At 44.2% G+C, this 19,735-nt stretch overlaps 1 protein-coding gene and 1 pseudogene across 2 annotated transcripts in view; both read left to right on the forward strand.

The window, feature by feature from the left end:
* Positions 1 to 19,735, forward strand: part of LOC143960912 (RING finger protein 112-like) — a 97,302-nt gene that overhangs the window by 57,256 nt on the left and 20,311 nt on the right. For both annotated transcript variants that reach the window (XM_077469928.1, XM_077469929.1), the window contains exons 7-10: positions 3,376 to 3,426; positions 8,546 to 8,632; positions 16,796 to 16,910; positions 17,563 to 17,675. In XM_077469928.1, coding sequence (XP_077326054.1) covers positions 3,376 to 3,426; positions 8,546 to 8,632; positions 16,796 to 16,910; positions 17,563 to 17,675 — 366 coding nt within the window. The remainder of the gene's footprint in view (positions 1 to 3,375; positions 3,427 to 8,545; positions 8,633 to 16,795; positions 16,911 to 17,562; positions 17,676 to 19,735) is intronic.
* Positions 7,335 to 7,466, forward strand: LOC143964597 (U2 spliceosomal RNA; annotated as a pseudogene).

Consider the following 19,735-nt stretch of genomic DNA (forward strand, 5'->3'; position numbering starts at 1 on the left):
GCAGGAGCGGGAAGAGTTGCACTACTGCTGACTGCTGCCCCAAGCGAGAAGTCGCAATGCTGGATGAATTCCCGGGGGGGGGCTACTCTATCTGAGACAAGTGAACAACAGGATTCTGAAGACCAGTCAGAGGAGGATGGTGCCGGGGCAGATGAGGAGGAGCAAGAAGAGCATGCTTTAAACCTTTCTGGGATCCCTGTTGTTGTGCGTGGATGGGGAAAGGAGAATGAAGAGGACGACATTATCCTGGATGATGGGCAGGAGCCAGGCCACCACACCACTTCCAGTTTAGTGCAAATGGGGGCCTTCATGCTCCAGTGTTTTAATAGGGACCCCCGTATAAAAAGCATAAGGGTCAAGGACCAGTACTGGGTAGCAATGTACTTAGACCCCCGGTACAAACACAAAATGGCGGAAATGTTACCGCCGTCACAGAGGGCTGTCAGAATGGAGCACTTCCAGGCCTTGCTTCGAGAAATGCTGCATTCTGCTTTTGCGAGCGCTGGCAGAGGAGCAATTCCCACTCCCAGAGAAGGAGTTGTGGGTATCAATCCAACAGCGCCTGCAAGAAGAGGCCGGTTTGAAGATGTGTTGGTGACTTCGGATATGAGGTCATTCTTTCAGCCGACCCATCGACAGGTGTCATCCGGATCCAGCATCAGGGTACGCCTAGACCGTCAGGTGTCCGACTACATCGGGTTAACGGCCGATGTGGACGCTCTGAGGAGTGATGAACCCCTGGACTACTGGGTGGGCAGGCTTGACCTCTGGCCAGAGCTTGCCCAATTTGCAATCGAACTGTTGGCTTGCCCCTCGTCCAGTGTCCTGTGAAAGGACGTTCAGCGCAGCAGGGGGGATCGTGACCGATAAGCGTACTCACCTAGCTCACGACAGTGTTAACTACCTCACATTTCAAAAAATGAATGAGGCATGGATCTCGGAGGAATTCAACACATGTGACCAGTAGACCATGTATATGTCTATAAACAATTTTTTTAATTGAGCACACAGACCTTCTTTCTTCATTTGGCTCACCTCCTTGTCCAAAAAAAGCATACCGTACTATATGCCCGTACCCTCCTGTTTGAAGAGGTTGAGCGGTGTCATATTTCTACTGGGGCTGCTTATTATGAGGGGCTCCCACCATCCCTGTGCTGTGCTGAATTCCTCCTGAGGCTGCTTATTATGAGGGGCTCCCACCATCCCTGTGCTGTGCTGACTTCCTCTTGGGGCTGTACCTCTGCTGTGCATATTATGAGGGGCTCCCACCATCCCTGTGCTATGCTCATTATGAGGGGTTCCCACCATCCCTGTGCTGTGCTGACTTCCTCCTGGGGCTGCTTATTATGAGGGGCTCCCACCATCCCTGTGCTGTGCTGACTTCCTCCTGGGGATGTACCTCTGCTGTGCATATTATGAGGGCTCCCACCATCCCTGTGCTATGCTCATTATGAGGGGCTCCCACCATCCCTGTGCTGTGCTGACTTCCTCCTGGGGCTGCTTATTATGAGGGGCTCCCACCATCCCTGTGCTTTGCTGACTTCCTCCTGGGGCTGCTTACGGTGCAGGTGTCAGTGCTGTATATCACGGTGCTTGTGTCAGTGCTGTATATCACAGTGCTGGTGTGAGTGCTTTATGTCACGCTGCTGATGTCAGTGCTCTCTATCACGGTACTGGTGTCAGATCACTCTATCACGGTGCAGGTGTCATTGCTGTATGTCACGCTGCTGATGTCAGTGCTCTCTATCATGGTGCTGCTGTCAGTGCTGTATATCATGGTGCTGGTGTCAGTGCTTTATGTCACGCTGCTGATGTCAATGCTCTCTATCACGGTGCTGGTGTCAGATCACTCTATCACGGTGCAGGTGTCATTGCTGTATGTCACGCTGCTGATGTCAGTGCTCTCTATCACGGTGCTGCTCTCAGTGCTGTATATCACGGTGCTGGTGTTAGTGCTTTATGTCACGCTGCTGATGTCAGTGCTCTCTATCACAGTACTGGTGTCAGATCACTCTATCACGGTGCAGGTGTCATTGCTGTATGTCACGCTGCTGATGTCAGTGCTCTCTATCGCGGTACTGGTGTCAGATCACTCTATCACGGTGCTGGTGTTAGTGCTTTATGTCACGCTGCTGATGTCAGTGCTCTCTATCGCGGTGCTGCTGTCAGTGCTGTATATCACGGTGCTGGTGTCAGTGCTTTATGTCACGCTGCTGATGTCAGTGCTCTCTATCACGGTGCTGGTGTCAAATGACTCTATCATGGTGCAGGTGTCACTACTGTATGTCACGCTGCTGATGTCAGTGCTCTCTATCATGGTGCTGGTGTCAGATGACTCTTATCACGGTGCAGGTGTCATTGCTGTATGTCACGCTGCTGGTGATCATCTCCTGCACCCTCTTCTTTGCCTACCCTGACCTTCCCTCTCCTCCATTGCCTTCATGCGCTCCACAGTCCTCAATTTCACATATAAAAAAAGAATGCTTGTAGTTGTCGATCCCAGATTCACCTCATACATGTGTTATGTCATTGGCCATGTGGTGGGACTATGTTTGCACAGCTAGTAATTATTTTGTGGCTGCAAATTTGACCTGTAGGTTGGCAAAGTTCGCCTCCCATTGAAGTCAATGGGGCCCGCCGCGAACGTTACGGTTCGCGAACTATCGGCCACGTTCACGGTCTGCGTTCGCGAAACGTCCCCTTGGAAGTTCGTCCATCACTACTCCTGGTGGTATATACTAATTATAAAGCTGAGAGACTCTCCTTGCTGAGTTCCCATTATCTACACCTTTCCCCTCCCTACCCGGTTGACCCATGAGGCCACACATACAGTTGACCCATCCCATGCCAGATAGGTTACCATTATAGGCTTGCATGCTCCCTGACTGAATAAATCTACCAGGCAGGGTCCATAGATAGACGAAACCGCGTGGGAGGTCTTATGATAATCTCCTTTTTGAATGGGTATAACTGTACGATTTGATATACAAATTCTTAAGATGCCTATAAGTTGTCTTGTATACAATGCACTCCCTACCCCGTCCCCCCTCCCCAATTTTCTTTATTTGGTACCCCCCTCCCCCTCTCAATTCTTATTGTATTAAAATATTACCTGAACTGTAACAATAAACAAACCTAAATGCATTGATTTGAACATGTTCCATAGGAACCCATGTTAAAAAATGTCCCTGCATTTCTGCAAAATGCATCAAAAAATGCATTAGTGTGAATCGACCTAATACTTTTCAGAGAACCATTAGAAAACTTGATATCTAATACTCTGAATTGTTTTACCCATTTTATTCATTGTTATAAATTGTATGTGAAAAATAAATACATATAAAAAATATATATAAACTGGACATTGTTTTTCAGATTTACTGTGATCCATTGGAAGATCCATTTCATCCATTCTTTGAATTAAAGGTATACATTATCTGCTATCTTCTTTCTCTTCATTGCAGTTTGACTTCAGTTTCTGACTTAATATCTATGATTGGTGCTTGAGAATAAAAGCAATATAAAAAAGACTTTGGTGTTAAATATCAACTGTGATGCCCCATGCACACGATTGCAAATTCAGATGGAAAAAGTCCGATCACATTATGTTGTCGGAAAATCCGATCGTGTGTGGGCTCTATCTGACTTTTTCCATCGGAATTTCCAACGGAAAAAGTTTGAGAGCTGGATCTAAAATTTTTCGTGTGCAGAGCATTCCAACGCACAAAGTGCCACACATGCTCAGAAGAAATTTGGAGGCAAAAGCTATTGGCTACTGGCCCCTACGTAGTCCCGTCGTACGTTTTGTACGTCACCTCGTTCCAAACAATCGGATTTTCCGACAACTTTGTGCGACCGTGTGTATGCAACACAAGTTTTGGCCGAAATCCGTCTGAAAAATTCTGACGGATTTTGTGGATGGAATGTCCTACCGTGCTTATGGGGCATTACTGATTTCTGAGGTTAATTCTTTTAAATATTAATTCTTCCTATTCACCTGCCTTCCTTTCCGCCAACAAGCTATATCATGAAACCATTCTTCTCCTTGTCGGGTTAAATTCTTATGATTTTTTTCAGAGTTCAGCTTTCAACTTTGCATGTCTGACATTCTGTATGAGATTTGCATGTATGAGATTCTTAGGTTTTGAAGATCCTGGGTTTTTTAAGAAGACTTTTCTATAAGAAAAAAATAATAATAATTAGTATGCCATAATTATTTTTACTGTATTCTGTAGTCCTTAGAATAAAATGTAGTATTATTTATTACACCAGCTCAACAGCTAGCTGTTGCTACAAATGATAACATTTATCACAAGTATTACTGCTGCTATAGATTCACATTTTATGTGAGAGAGACATGAGAGTGAATACAAATAAATAATAGTCACAAAAGGAATCAAAAATTGTCTATGTAGCTTTTTTTTTCTGTATATTGCATCGTACAAACCTCTACGGGACAAAAACAATTTTGAGTGAACAAAAAATGTGTACTTTTAAAATAGCGCTTGGTCCTTCTGGTGTTGCTTGATCTCGAAATCACGTGTTTTTGAAGACCGAATTCTAGTACTGAACAGAAGTATGCTCCCTAGGAAATGTAATAATAATTGTATAGTGATTGCAAGTTTTTATAACACGCCCTTCTTAAACTAAAAACGTTTTTACACTCAATACACTTGCACAACCCCTCCTTACATTCAGCTCTTAAGTACAGCTCCTCCTTACATTCATTTTCATGTACAGATCCTCCTCACATTTGTTTTCGTGTAGAGCTCCTCCTCACATTCGTTTTCATGTACAGCTCCTCCTCACATTCGTTTTCATGTACAGCTCCTCCTCACATTCGTTTTCATGTACAGCTCCTCCTCACATTCGTTTTCGTGTACAGCTCCTCCTCACATTCGTTTTCGTGTACAGCTCCTCCTCACATTCGTTTTCTTGTACAGCTCCTCCTCACATTCGTTTTCTTGTACAGCTCCTCCTCACATTCGTTTTCTTGTACAGCTCCTCCTCACATTCGTTTTCGTGTACAGCTCCTCCTCACATTTGTTTTCTTGTACAGCTCCCCCTCACATTAACTCACTTGCACAGTTCTTCTCGTGCTCATCTCTTTTGCACTGCCCATTGTCACACACCTCTCAGCTCTTCTTCACACCCAGGTCTCTTGCATAGCCCCTCTTCATTCTTAGCTCTCTTCTGCAGCTCCTTCTCACTTGCATTTCTCTTGCACAATTCCTCCCCACTTAGCTCTCTTGTACAGCTCTTCCCCACATTAAGCCTTCTTGTGCAGCTCATCCTCCACAGCTCTTCTTCAAATCCAGGTCTCTTGCACATTCATCTCTCTAGTAATGCTCGTCCTTACACTAAGCTCTCTTCCACTGATTTTCTCTTGCACAATACTTCCTCATCCTCAGCTGTCTTGTACACTTCTCACTGAGCTCCCTTTCACATCTCCCTTTCTCAGTCAGTACTTTTGCACAACTCCTCCTCACACTCAGCTCTCATGCATAACTCCTCCTCACACTCGCACTCTTGCACAGTTCCTCCTCACACTCAGCTCTCATGCATAACTCCTCCTTACACTCAGCCTTTCTGCACTTAGCTTTATTGCACACCTCCTCCTCACACTTAACTCTCATGCATAACTTCTCCTCACACTCAGCTCTTATGCATAACTCCTCCTTAGCCATTCTCTTGCATAGCTCCTCCTCACACTCGGCTCTCATGCATATCTCCTCCTCACACTCATTCTCTTGCATAGCTCCTCAGACTCAGCTCCCATGCATAACTCCTCCTCACACTCACTCTCTTGCACAGCTCCTCCTCAGCATCACTCTCTTGCACAGCTCCTCCTCACACTCACTCTCTTGCACAGCTCCTCCTCACAATCACTCTCTTGCACAGCTCCTCCTCACACTCACTCTCTTGCACAGCTCCTCCTCACAATCATTCTGTTGCACAGCTCCTCCTCACAATCACTCTGTTGCACAGCTCCTCCTTACAATCACTCTGTTGCACAGCTCTTCTTCACACTCACTCTCTTGCACAGCTCCTCTTCACACTCACTCTCTTGCACATCTCCTCTTCACACTCACTCTCTTGCACAGCTCTTCTTCACACTCACTCTCTTGCACAGCTCCTCCTCACAATCACTCTGTTGCACAGCTCCTCCTCACAATCACTCTGTTGCACAGCTCTTCTTCACACTCACTCTCTTGCACAGCTCCTCTTCACACTCACTCTCTTGCACATCTCCTCTTCACACTCACTCTCTTGCACAGCTCTTCTTCACACTCACTCTCTTGCACAGCTCCTCCTCACATTTAGCTCTCTAGCAATGCTCTTCCTCACATTTAGCTCTCTAGCAATGCTCGTCCTTACACTAAGCTCTCTTCCACCGCTCCTCCCACTGATTCTCTTGCACAATACTTCCTCACCCTCAGCTGTCTTGTACACTTCTTCTTCTCATTGAACTCCCTTTCACATCTCCCTTTCTCAGTCGGTACTTTTGCACAACTCCTCCTCACACTCAGCTCTCATGCATAACCCCTCCTTACACTCAGCTCTCATGTATAACTCCTCCTCACACTAAGCTCTCCTGCACTTTGCTTTATTGCACAGCTCCTCCTCATATTCATCTCTCATACATAACTCCTCCTCGCACTCAGTTCTCATGCATAACTCCGCCTCGCACTCAGCTCTCATGGATAACTCCTCCTCGCACTCAGCTCTCATGGATAACTCCTCCTCGCACTTAGCTCTCATGGATAACTTCTCCTCGCACTCAGCTCATGGATAACTCCTCTTCGCACTCAGGTCTCATGGATAACTCCTCCTCACACTCAGCTCTCATGCATAACTTCTCCTCACACTCAGGTCTCATGCATAGCTCCTCCTCAAACCCAGCTCTCATGCATAACGCCTCCTTACTCACTCTCTTGCACAGCTCCTCCTCAATCTCTTGCGTAGCTCCTCCTCACACTCAGCTCCCATGCATAACTCCTCCTCAAACTCACTCTCTTGCACAGCTCCTCCTCACACTCGCTCTCTTGCACAGCTCCTTCTTACATTCAGCTCTCCGGCACTAAGCTTTATTGAAAAACTCCTCCTCATACTTAGCTCTCCTGCACAACTCCTCTTCACTCATTATCTTGCATAGCTCCTTCTCACACTAAGCTCTTGCACAGCTCCTGCTCACATTCAGCTCTCATGCATAAATCCTCCTCACACTCAGCTCTCATGCACAGCTCCTTCTCACTCTCGCTCTCTTGCATAGCTCCTCCTCATTCACTCTCATGCACAGCTCCTCCTCGCGCAGAGCACTAGTTACATTCCACATCACTTCTCGGCCTTTTGGCTAAGATCAAGTGTAGTATCTGTTCTTATCAGTTACCAATAGGTGGCGCTTGCTTCCATCCCTGTTCTACGGCGAGGTGGAGCAGGGGTGGCGGTTGCTATGCAAAGCCTGTTGGTGTAAATGTGACCCGGAGCGGTTCGTAGCCGAAAGGGAAGCCTTCTGATGGGGATAGAGAACCACTGGTTGGCGCCAGGGGAGGGGACCCTGGCCTTCTGGCCTGGATTGTGGCAGCTTTAGCTCCAGTCAGTTTTTCGGGAGGGAACACTTGTTCTCCTGTTCCAGCAGGGGGGCGGCCTGTACTTCCCGAATGTAATTAGGTAGGGGTGATGGGAGTGAGGGTGTGACCTGATGGCAAAGGGTCTCACCAAGCTCCTGGAACTCCATGCTATTCTGGCTGGGGTGGGGGCTGTCGTGGTCTGGGTTGGGGGGTCAGGAATGCTTCTGTTGAAAAGCCCATGGTGATGTGCCCCTGGAGTGGCAGTCCAGGGGTGCCTTATGTTCACTGTGCTTTGCACTTTGATATTCGGCACCTAGGTCACATCACCAGATACACGCTTTTTTACACCTGCCTCTAGGGCCCGGCCTTTTGGCTAGGACCAGAGGAATTTTTGATTCCTGGCCGGAGGGCCTGGTCATTGTATTGCACAATGGCCACCTTTTCACTCTCCTCTTCACTATCCCTTTCCTCACTTTTTATTTGTTTTATTTGTGTGTGTTTTGTCACGTTTGTCACTGCACGTGTGATGAGTAGGGTGTCGGTCCTCGGACCTATCCTGAAAGTCTTTGGGAGGGCGGACATAGGCCTTTTGGCTTGGTCCAACCTCCATTGGGGGGCCTACCTTCGGGGAAGCCCCATAGTACCAAGTACCTAGGAGGTTCTGTTTCGGCAGTCCTCCCGGGGAAAGGAGGTCGTCTGGCTTCGGCTAGACGGCCACTGATGAGTCTGGTACCTCAGTCCCTGTCTGGAGCCTAACGCCCCGGGGGATCAGGGTATGGTCCTTCCTTGTGGAGGACATCAGACACCCATCTGCACTTTTTAGTGTTTCACTCTTTATGTGTGTGCACTTTTTTTATGCACCGGGTGGAAGTTTTTTGGGTGTGTTTTGCACGCCATGGGATTTTTCAATCGAAACTAGTTACATTCCACAGTTCTGCAATGTTTTGTTAATTAATATCTGTTCTACTTTAAAGTATGTTGATGTCTTGGTTCGGGATCGCCCTGATGGTGAGGACACAGGAGCAAAGTTTTCTACAACCTATATTAAAGAAGAAATACAGGTTTGTAACATTATATCCATAATAATTCTAATCATCATAGTGGATAACTGTCCTTGCAGGAGCAGGCAGAAGGTGATTTATGAGGGCGCTGGGGCGGTGGGATAAGGGAAGGTGTGCCATCTGAGTAGAACACACCAATAGCCGAATAGCAGTGCACAAATGATCCTTAGAGGATCTCCTTCGGAGGTTGATAAATTACTGCTTGTTCACTGTATGCTATAGACGTTAAAGTAAATGGGAAATAATAAACAAGGGATGGGGATCACAATTCTTGAAATAACTGGATGGACAGCTGCACCTTTACCTGGATTGACAGTAATATGTGCATCCCATACCGCCAGCACTCTTCTCCCTGGAAACTGATGAGCACATCTGGCTCCTCCTATAAACTGATAATCACTTACAAAAATCAAACAGCTAATCAATTATATATTTTACTGTTAATAAATGCATTCTTATATAAACACAGAACACAAATTAGCAAATTTGCAAGATCCATCACAGAAGACAATTTCTGAATGAAACCGTGCTCATGCCCAATTTTGCTTGTTTAACCACTTCAATACTGGGCACTTTTACCCCCTTTCTGACCAGGCCAATTTTTAGCTTTCAGCGCTGTCACACTTTGAATGACAATTGCGTGGTCATGCTACTCTGTACCCTAACTAAACTTTTATCATTTTGCTCACACAAATAGAGCTTTCTTTTGTGAGAATTTACTCACCACTGTTTTTTTTTTACTTTTTGCTAAATAAACAAAAAAAACAAAAATTTTGAGAAACAAAAACGCATATTTTTTTGCTTCTGTTATAACATTTTGCAAATAAATAATTGTTTTTCATAATTTTAGGCCAGAATGTATTCTGCTACATTTTCTTGGTGAAAAGAACCCAAACCAGTGTATACTATTTAGACTTTAGGAAAGTTTTATAGCGTTCACAAACTATGGTATATATATGAAAATTGATCAATCCTGATGTACTGATCTAATTTCTTGAGGCCCAAAAAGGTCAGGACAGTACAAATATACCCCAAAGTACTCCTTTTTGAGGTTGTAATTTTTTTGTCGTAAGGCTTTGGAAAATGAAGGAATTAAAATTTATTTTTTTTACATACGGTCACCGATGCAGTATAGCGTCATCATATAACAGGTGTGGCTGTGATCAGAGAAAGTGACTGGTGACACTACGGAAAAATAAATAAATATATGTATGTATGTGTGTATATATATATATATATATATATATATATATATATATATATATATATATATATATATATATATATATATATATATATATATATATATATATTATTATTATTATTATTATTTTCAAATTTTTTTCAAATTTTTTTTCATTATATATTTTCTTTTTTTTTAACGATTTTTATTTTTTTTTTAAATATGCTTTGACCAGAGAAATATAATGTTTCCATAGTAACATTGTAATACTCTGGGGAAGTAATCACATGGTTCAGGACTGTGATTGGCTCTGTCTGTATCACTGACCAATCATAGCTAGCAATACAATTGTATACAAAGGCTGGCTTGAAAGCAACTGTCATGTGACCTGTTGTGATTGGTTACAGCGGTCACATGGTACCCGCAGCGGTTGGTACAGTGATCGGCCATCAGCTGTGTTCTATGGATGCAGCCGGTGACAGATCACACCGATACAGCTGGACAACATATGATCATTCAGCCATATGTCGGGCAGGAACTGGTTAAAATATGAAATGATAAAATAAGAGCATTATAGCTCCTGGTAAGAAGACCTTAGCCTTTATATTAAATAAATCTTTTTCAATTTTCATTACATACCTTAATTGGACCCAGTGAGGTTATCCTTGGTTCTGTGCTTTTCTATACAATGCAGACAGATTGTGGCTGGTGAGAGGGGCTGGAAGGATGCTGTACATCACAGCTTTAGCTCCTCCTCTAAGAGCCCTCAACACTGATGGAACCAGTGGGCTGGTTCTTGGCGTTATGAAAACCTGAAACTGCATTGATGGGTGGATGTCAGTCTGGAGAATTGAATTTTCCTAGGTAAGCTGTACTTGCATACAGACTGCTCTAGGTAACCCCTATATATATGCTGAGCCCATGGGCGTAGCATAAGGGGTTGCAGGGGTCACAATCACATCCCCACCCCTAGCTCCAGGGCGCCCCCTACAGCCTCCCTGTCATATTATCATATCCAGCTCCGATCTGTCCTAGGGCCCCACAGCCACTCTCCAGTACTGGGCTTCTACTTTGCCTTCCACAGTCCACAACCCTCTGTTCCCACTGGCTGGGGAGAAGCTGTGAGCCAATTTCTGAGAGGAGCATGAGGGGAGAACAGCCCAGGATGGGGAAGTGTGCAAGTGCTGTGTGCTGGCAACATGGAATGGTAAACGAGTTCAGTGAGGCAAGAGAGTGCCGTCCTGTAGCCATGATGGGGCTGATGTCACTGGTGAGGTATAACACTGCTCAGTGTCTCCTAGTCACCAGCTGCGATTCTCTGTACCCCCTCCCCCCACCCGGGGATGTCTACTTACCCCACTTTCCTGACAACTGGGGAAAAGACACACACCTCTGGGAGGTGTCCTTCCCAACACTGACTGAGAAACCTTCAGGAATTGCTAAAACAAATGCCAAGTGACCTGCCAGGGATCCCTGTCCTCTGCTTCTCCAGCGGTAATCCCTGTCCTCTGATGTAAAGAGGAACTCTTGCAACTCAAAACTCTTAAGCCACTTTGAGTATCTTGGCGTGCAGTGGATGTATCTGCACGTACGTTGGAAGCAGTGGGGGGGGGGGGGGGGGCAGGTCAACTTTTGCATCGGGCCCACATGCTTCAAGCTACGCCTCTGGCTGAGCCTCTATGATTGAACTAACTGAAGACCATGGACAGAAAGGCTGACAAGGATTCTTCTTCTTATTATTATTATTATACAGGATTTATATAGCGCCAACAGTTTACTTAGCTCTTTACAATATAAAAGTGAGACAATACAGTTATAATATAATAAAATACAAGAGGATTAAGAAGGCCCTGCTCAGAAGAGCTTACAATCTAATAGGGTGGGGCAGGTGGTACAAAAGGTTGTAACTGTGGGGAATGAGCTGATGAAAGTGGTAAAAGATTAGTTGGAGACGTGATAGGCTTACCTGAAGAGATGAGTTTTCAGGGATCGCCGGAAGGTAGCAAGAGTAGAGGATAGCCGGACAGGTTGAGGTAGCAAGTTCCAGAGGATGGGAGAGGCTCTGGAGAAATCCTGGAGACGAGCATTGGAGGAGGAAAGGAGGGAGCTTGAGAGCAGGAGGTCTTGAGAAGAGCGGTTGGCTGATTGCCCCCCCTTAATAAAGAGTACCTGTCACCAGCCCATCAGAGTACCAGAGTACCTGTCACCAGCCCATCAGAGTATCTATCTGCAGCCCAAGCCTCATAGAATATACGTTGGGGTGTTTGTTTTCCAAAAATGTAGTCATTTTGTGGGAAATTCCACTGTCTTGGTGCTCCAGGGCCTTCAAAATTGTGATAGGAAGGAATGAAATTATATGTGTAATTTATGCTCCTAGAACGCTTGAAGGTGCTACTTCAATGGTGGACCTCTCTATGTGGCCACACTGTGTAAAAGTCTCACACATGTGGTATACTCAGGAGGAGTAGCAGAATGTATTTTGGGGTGTAATTTTTGCTATGTGCAGGCTATGTGTTAGAAATATCTTATAAATGGACAACTTTGTGTAAAAATGAACCGTGGAAAAGACTCATTATGCCTCATAGAAAATACATTGGGGTGTTTGCTTTCCAAAATGGGGTCATTTTGTGGGTAATTCCATTGTCCTGGTGCTCCAGGGCCTTCAAAAGTGTGATAGATCGTTAGGAAATTTTATGTGCAATTTATTCTCCTAGAACACCTGACGATGCTCCCTGCATGTTGGACCTCTCTATGTGGCCAGGCTGTGAAAAAGCCCCACACTTGTGGTATCGCCATACTCGAGAGGAGTAGCTGAATGTATTTTGGGGTGTAATTGAAAGGATGCATATGCTGTGTGTGAGAAATAACTTGTTATTATGACAATTTTGTGTAAAAAAAAATCTATTCTTAATAGTCCCAAGAATTGTGGGAAATAAAAAAACAACTTCAAAAACTCAGTATGCCTCTTATTAAATACCTTGGACTGTCTACTTTCCAAAAATGGGTAATTTGGGGGGGGGGGGGGGTATTTGTACTTTCATGACATTTCAAGGCCTCAAGAGATAGGCTGTCAGTGCATCAGGTGTGATCAATTTTCAATAATTCACCACAGCTTGTAGACTCTATAACTTTCACACAGACCAAATAATATACACTTATTTGGGTTATTTTTTTTACCAAATATATGTAGTAGTACAAATGTTGGCCCAAATTTATGAACAAAAATAAATTATTTGCAAAATTTTATTATAGAAACAAAAAAAATACCAATGGTTATTAACAACTTGCTTACTGGGCACTAAAACACCCTTTCCTGCCCAGACCAATTTTCAGCTTTCGGTGCTCTCACAATTTGAATGACAATTACTCAGTCATGCAACACTGTACCCAAATGAATTTTTTGTCCTTTTTTTCCCACAAATAGAGCTTTCTTTTGGTGGTATTTGATCACCTCTGGGGTTTTTATTTTTTGCGCTATAAATGAAAAAAGACCGAAAATTTTGGAAAAAAAACGCATATTTCTTTGTTTCTGTGACAGAATTATGCAAATTATTAATTTTTCTTCATAAATTTTGGCCACAATTTATACTGCTACATATCTTTGGTAAAAATAACCCAAATTAGTGGATATTATTTGGTCTTTGTGAAAGTTAGAGAGTCTACAAGGTGTGGTGCGAATCGCACAAAATTGATCACATCTGATGTACTGGTGGACTATCTCGCTTCTTGTGACCCGAACAAGTCAGGAAAGTACAAATACCCCCCAAATGACCCCTTTTTGGAAAGTAGACATTCCAAGGTATTTAGTAAGAGGCATAGTGAGCTTTTTGATGTTGTCATTTTTTTCCCACAATTCTTTGCAAAATTAAGATTTTTCATTTTTTTTTCTCCACAAAATTGTCATTGTAATAGGTTATTTCTCTCACGTGGCATGTGTATACCACAAATGACACCCCCCAAAAAATTCTGCTACTCCTCCTGAGTATTACAATACCACATGTGTGTGACTTTTTCACAGCCTGGCCACATAGAGGGGCCCAACATGCAGGTAGCGCCATCATATGTTCTAGGAACATAAATTACACATCTAACTTGTTGACTATTTATTACACTTTTGAAGCACCAGGACAATGACACGTGACACTGATGACAGATGGCACTGATACGTGGCAATGATGACACTTATATGTGGCACTGATGACAGGTGGCACTGATGACAGATGGCACTAATATGTGGCACTGATGACAGATGGCACTAATATGTGGCACTGATGACACATGGCACTTATACGTGGCACTGATGACACGTGGCACTAATACGTGGCACTGAAGACACGTGGCACTGAAACGTGGCACTGATGACAGATGGCACTAATACGTGGCACTAATACGTGCCACCGACAGATGGCACTAATACATGGCACCGATGACGCGTGACACTGATGACAGATGGCACTGATAAGTGGCATTGATGACACGTGACACTGACAACAGATGGCACGTGACACTGACAGGTGGCACTGATGACAAATGGCACTGATACGTGGCACTGATGACAGATGGCACTATGTGGCACTGATGACACGTGGCACTGATGACAGATGGCACTGACGACAGGTGGCACTGACGACAGGTGGCACTGGGGGCAGGTAGCACTGGGGGCAGGTAGCACTGGGGTGGATGGCACTGGGGGAAGGTAGCACTGGGGTGGATGGCACTGGGGTGGATGGCACTGGGGCAGATGGCACTGGGGCAGATGGCACTGCTGGGGGCGGATGGCACTGCTGGGGGCGGATGGCACTGCTGGGGGAGGATGGCACTTTTTATTTTATTTTTTTACTTTATTTTATTTTTATTTTTTACTACAGGCAGAACGGCTGCCGCTGCAGCCGTTCATCTCTCCCCTCTCACACTGTCTGTGCGAGGAGGGAGAGCGGCGCTGAGAGATGATCTCATATGTTTACATATGAGATCATCTCCCATTGGACACGCCGATCACGCTGTAAACGGCCGCTGTGATTGGCCGTTTACAGCGATCTGTGTTTGCCTGTCCCCGGGGGACACGGCGAACACAGAACTTCCGCGATGCGCGCCCGTGGCGGCGCGCATTGCGGAAGTAAACATCAGGACGTCCAGGGACGACCGCCCGGACGAACGCGCCTGCTCTACGGCCGTCATTCGGCCATAGGGCGGGCGCGAGGTGGTTAAATACCACCAAAAGAAAGCGCTATTTGTGTGAAAACAAATGATAAAAATGTTTTTTGGATACAATTTTGCATGACTGAGTAATTTCCATTCAAAGTGTGAGAGTGCCAGAAGCTGAAAATTGGTGTATAAGTGCCCTGTATTGAAGTGGTTAAAAGTCCGCTATACAGGTGTTATGGAGAAGATCTGGTGCTAGAAATATTGCTCTCACGCAGGCGTGCAATATGTAACATATGTATCGCAATTGATGTTTTCATGCATAGGCACCATCTTATGTGTTTACATTCGTATATGCATATATTTAGGGCTGGGGAAATTTTATGTGTTTGGGTGTGAGCAAATTTTACAATATAAGGTATTAGTGTCTTTCATGTTTTATTGCGGTTTTGTCCCCACTGGCAAGATTCCTTTCTAGGTATCAGGTATAAAAGGAAGTCAGGAGAAATCGCTCTGCCCCATTCTTTTCACAACTGAAATGTTTTGGCTGGTGTTATGCTTTAATCAACAGAATAAACTTTGGGGTCAATTCACTAAAGATTACCGCATGTGATATGAAGGTCATGTGACTCATTTTTCAGAAATATTGCATGAGATAATAAGAGTTTATTCATCAAAGTAAAATATTGAATGCGAGTTAAATACCGCACATTTGTTACTAAAGACTGCAAAAAAAAAGTGAGAAATCATTAAAGTCAATTCACTAGAAAAGGCACACAGTCATTATTTATCACCTGGTTTTTGCTGGCAGTATTTTAAAAATGTACAAAAGAACAATTAGGCTGCTTTCACACTGGGGTGGGAGCAGCGTCGGCGGTAAAGCGCCGCTATTTTTAGCGGCGCTTTACCGTCGTTTTAGCGGCGGTGTGCGGGCGCTAGCGGGGTGGTTTTAACCCCCGCTAGCGGCCGAAAAGGGGTTAAACCCGCCCGCAAAGCGCCGCTGCAGCGGCGCTTTGCCGGCGGTATTGCCGCGGTGTCCCATTGATTTCAATGGGTACGAGCGGTATAGGAGCGGTGAATACACCGCTCCTTCACCGCTGCAAAGATGCGGCTAGCAGGACTTTTTTCACCGTCCTGCCAGCGCATCGCTCCAGTGTGAAAGCCCTCCGGCTTTCACACTGGAGTTAAAGGGGCCAGTTTTTTTCAGGCGTTACACAGGCGCTATTTTTAGCACTGTAACGCCTGAATACCGCCCCAGTGTGAAAGCAGCCTTAGAGAAACTCTGCACTGGCTGGGAAATTAAAAGTAAACAATGTATTAGTGCCTTCTGGTGCAGTGTTAGCCTGCAAAAAAAATTGTGAAAAAATAACGCCAAAAATAAAGCTAAATTTACGTGTTATATATAGCAAAACATAAATAACACATCCGGTAAATAACGCATGCTTTTAGTGATTTGACTACTTTTGAGTTATTTTAACATAAAAATTCATGCGGTATTTATCTCTTAGTGAATTCACCCCTTTGTGCACCTTCCTGTCCCCAGGAGTCTTTTTTGCAGAGAAGGACTGCTGAGCTCTTTGTGAGAGTAGCATTGGGAGTTTGTTGGACTGCTATTGAGTGACTGCTGCTCTCACATAGTGCTCAGCGGTTCTTCTCTACTGCTGGCAAGGGACAGGATGTTTTACACTGGCTGTGGCTGCTTTCTTACAAAAATACAGTAAGGCGTTACAATAACTTTTGTTTTCATGCCCAAACAGTTGGGTTACAGGTCTTTTTTGCAGCAGCAGCATCCATAGTATTAGTTATGTCTGTGCTTATACCTATGTAATAAATGACAGAAATTTGGAACAAGGGACATGAAAGGAGTTTTAAATATGGTGGAAGAAAGAAGAGTTCGATGTTTCCTAATGCCATATCCTGGAAATGCCATAGATGAAGGAGCAAGGCTGAGAGGTAAGCTAGATGCTTGTCCATTTGGTCTTCTGTTTTTCTGGATACCTAATGTAGTTGTGTCTTTTCATCAGCTAACTTAAAGCTCAAAAACAGGCAAAAAGCTAAATGAACAGATGTATTCCACATAGAATTGTTTTACTTGCTAGTAAAATTGCATTCATACAGCACTGTCGATAGCACAGCTTGCCAGATGACACTCATTTTCAGTTGAAGTTAAAGAATATAGAAGAAATGTAGTGGTATCAATCTATTCCCAGCCTGCTGGGACAATGAAAAAGCAGCAGGAGACTGATCAGGTCATCTACCTACTCACTGTGATGTTTTCTCCTATTAGCATGTTCCTTGTAGGCACATTTGTATGCAGCACACCTGACTGGCTCCTAGTTCTGCTATTCCCCCTCTGTCCCTCTGTCTGAGTGCTGCTGTACAGCGGATTGCAGGAGGGTGATAGCAAAGTCATAGGTATTGGTTAAAATACATAAAAAGACTGATACAGTTTCATATACTCTGACCAAAGCTGAGAACCAGTTTTAACTCCATTACATACAATATCATCACGTTGGTAGGACTTCTCCTCACTGTATGTATTTTTCTTTCATATGTTTATTCAGTTTTTTTTTTTTTTTTTTAATGTAATCTAATATTTTCCCAGATATGAATGAAGATTTCAAAAGACATTTAAAAATGTACCTGTTAGAGGTGGGACAGAGAACCGAGCACTGCACTTCTGTTATGACATGTCGGAAGATGGCTAAAAAGTTGGAGGTTGGTGTTAACTGGATTTCCATTCTTATCAAGAATCCTGTTTTCTAGACTTGCGCACAAGGGAAAATTTTGTTTCGGTTCGTTGTCATTCACAAAACACAAAATTTGGTTCTGTTATATTCGTTAAAGTTACGTTCATTTGTTTTCGAATAATTCGTTATTTCTGTATGCCAATATTCGTTATACTGAACCTCAAATCATGCCGAATTAATTTGTTATATACAATATAATTTCTTTTATATTAGTTGAAATTCGATATTTATGCATGTATATATATTTGTAATAATGATTGGTAGTTTGGAAAGTCGTTTGTTTATTGAATCTAGTAACACGCACAATGACAATATCTCTTCTCCTTGGCTCAAATACAATACAACACGCTTCTCAGGAATGCACTTTGCCAGTAATCCAACCTCCAGCACAAAATTAATCAGCTGATTGGACTGTAAGATTTACCGAATCATGTCAAATTCATTTGTTATATTAGCAATAATATCTTTCGCATTAGTTGAAATTTGTTACTTTTTTATTCGGACATTAGGATGCATCCAAATGTCCGAAAGATGCAAAATTTGGCTGAATTTCGATTCTTTACAAAACAAATTACACATGTCTACTGTTTTCTATGGCCAGCAGGAGGAGAGCTGAAGACAAGCAAGCCCATGGACTTTTATGCAGAGTGCTAAGAATCCTGGGAGCTATAGTTTGGGATGGCAGCCATATAATGGAACCCATAGATACTTTAGACTACAAATCCCAGACACTGTGCAGTAGGAGTGTAGAAGGGATTTTTCCTAAACTGACCAGGGAAAGTACTTCCTATTGGCACTGAGGAATTGGAGAGAGAGAGAACACATGTGTCTCCCTGATTCACCTGCCAGTGGGGATGCAAACCTGAGACAGTGAGGACACCCAGGGGCAGCGCAGCACCGCACATCTTAGCTCCTGCACCACTGCCGCAAAGAGACTGGAGACTCCACCCACCCTATGCTTCCCACCATTGATCACCAGAGGTTTTTGAGGAGCATCCCCCCTTTCTACAGAGAGCGTCCACAGCAGCATCCTGGGAACTGGTGAGAGGGCTATTTGCCCATTATTGACACTGCTAGCAGAGACTGAGCCACTGAGAGGAGGACAACAAGTGTACCCAACCCATACTGTATCCAAACCAGTCCTATATCCCATTTCTGCCAAACCTATACTGCACCCATACCAACCCTATACTGAGGTTACACCAAACTTTCACCTGCATCTACACTGCACCTGTACCACACCTTGACTGTATCTTGACCGCATCCTTACTGCAACTATACTACATTCTGGTTTACTAAAACTGTCAAAGCGGTAGTAAAACCTGCTTTGTGATTTTTATTTTAGGCTTACCTGTAGGTAAAATGAATATTTCCTAAACATGCATTGTTAAGGAGATATTCACCATGGATTTAGCCACTGACATCACTGGTGCATGCCCTCTGAAGTTCCGGCATACCGTGCTTCATGCTGTGACAGAGGGCTCCCAAGCACATGCACGCACATGCACAGGAGTGATGTCATTGCGACACCGGCCACTCACAATGCCGGAGACCACAAACCCAGAAGAAAGAGCGGGAAAAGATGTCTCAAGGGTGACAGCGTGCTGTAGGAAGGGCTTAGTTCTAAGGTAAGTATTTCATATTGTGCTAGTATGCGATGCATACTAGCATATTATGCCATTGTCTTACAGGTGTTTCTTTTTTTCTTTTATTCTGCAGCGGTTTCTACTGCTGTAAGTGCACCACTGCTTCCTAAAGGGCCCCAATGATAACTGTCAGAAGAACAACATCAAGGATGGAGAACCATCCTGCAAGTCCCTTTTGATCCCTTCTCCCCTCTCTATCCTTTACAGACAGTGCATATCCAGTTGGTCTAGGCCTAGCATAGTTGCCATTAATGCACTTCAGTAGTATAGTCTCCTTTTTTTTCTATTGAAAAAGCCCATGGCGTGCAAACACACCCAAAAAACTTCCACCCGGTGCATAAAAAAAGTGCACACACATAAAGAGTGAAACACTAAAAAGTGC

This window comes from Lithobates pipiens, unplaced genomic scaffold, assembly GCF_037356315.1.
Source record: "Lithobates pipiens isolate NorthernLeopardFrog02 unplaced genomic scaffold, aLitPip1_a1.2 Scaffold_8, whole genome shotgun sequence".
Lineage (NCBI taxonomy): Eukaryota > Metazoa > Chordata > Amphibia > Anura > Ranidae > Lithobates > Lithobates pipiens.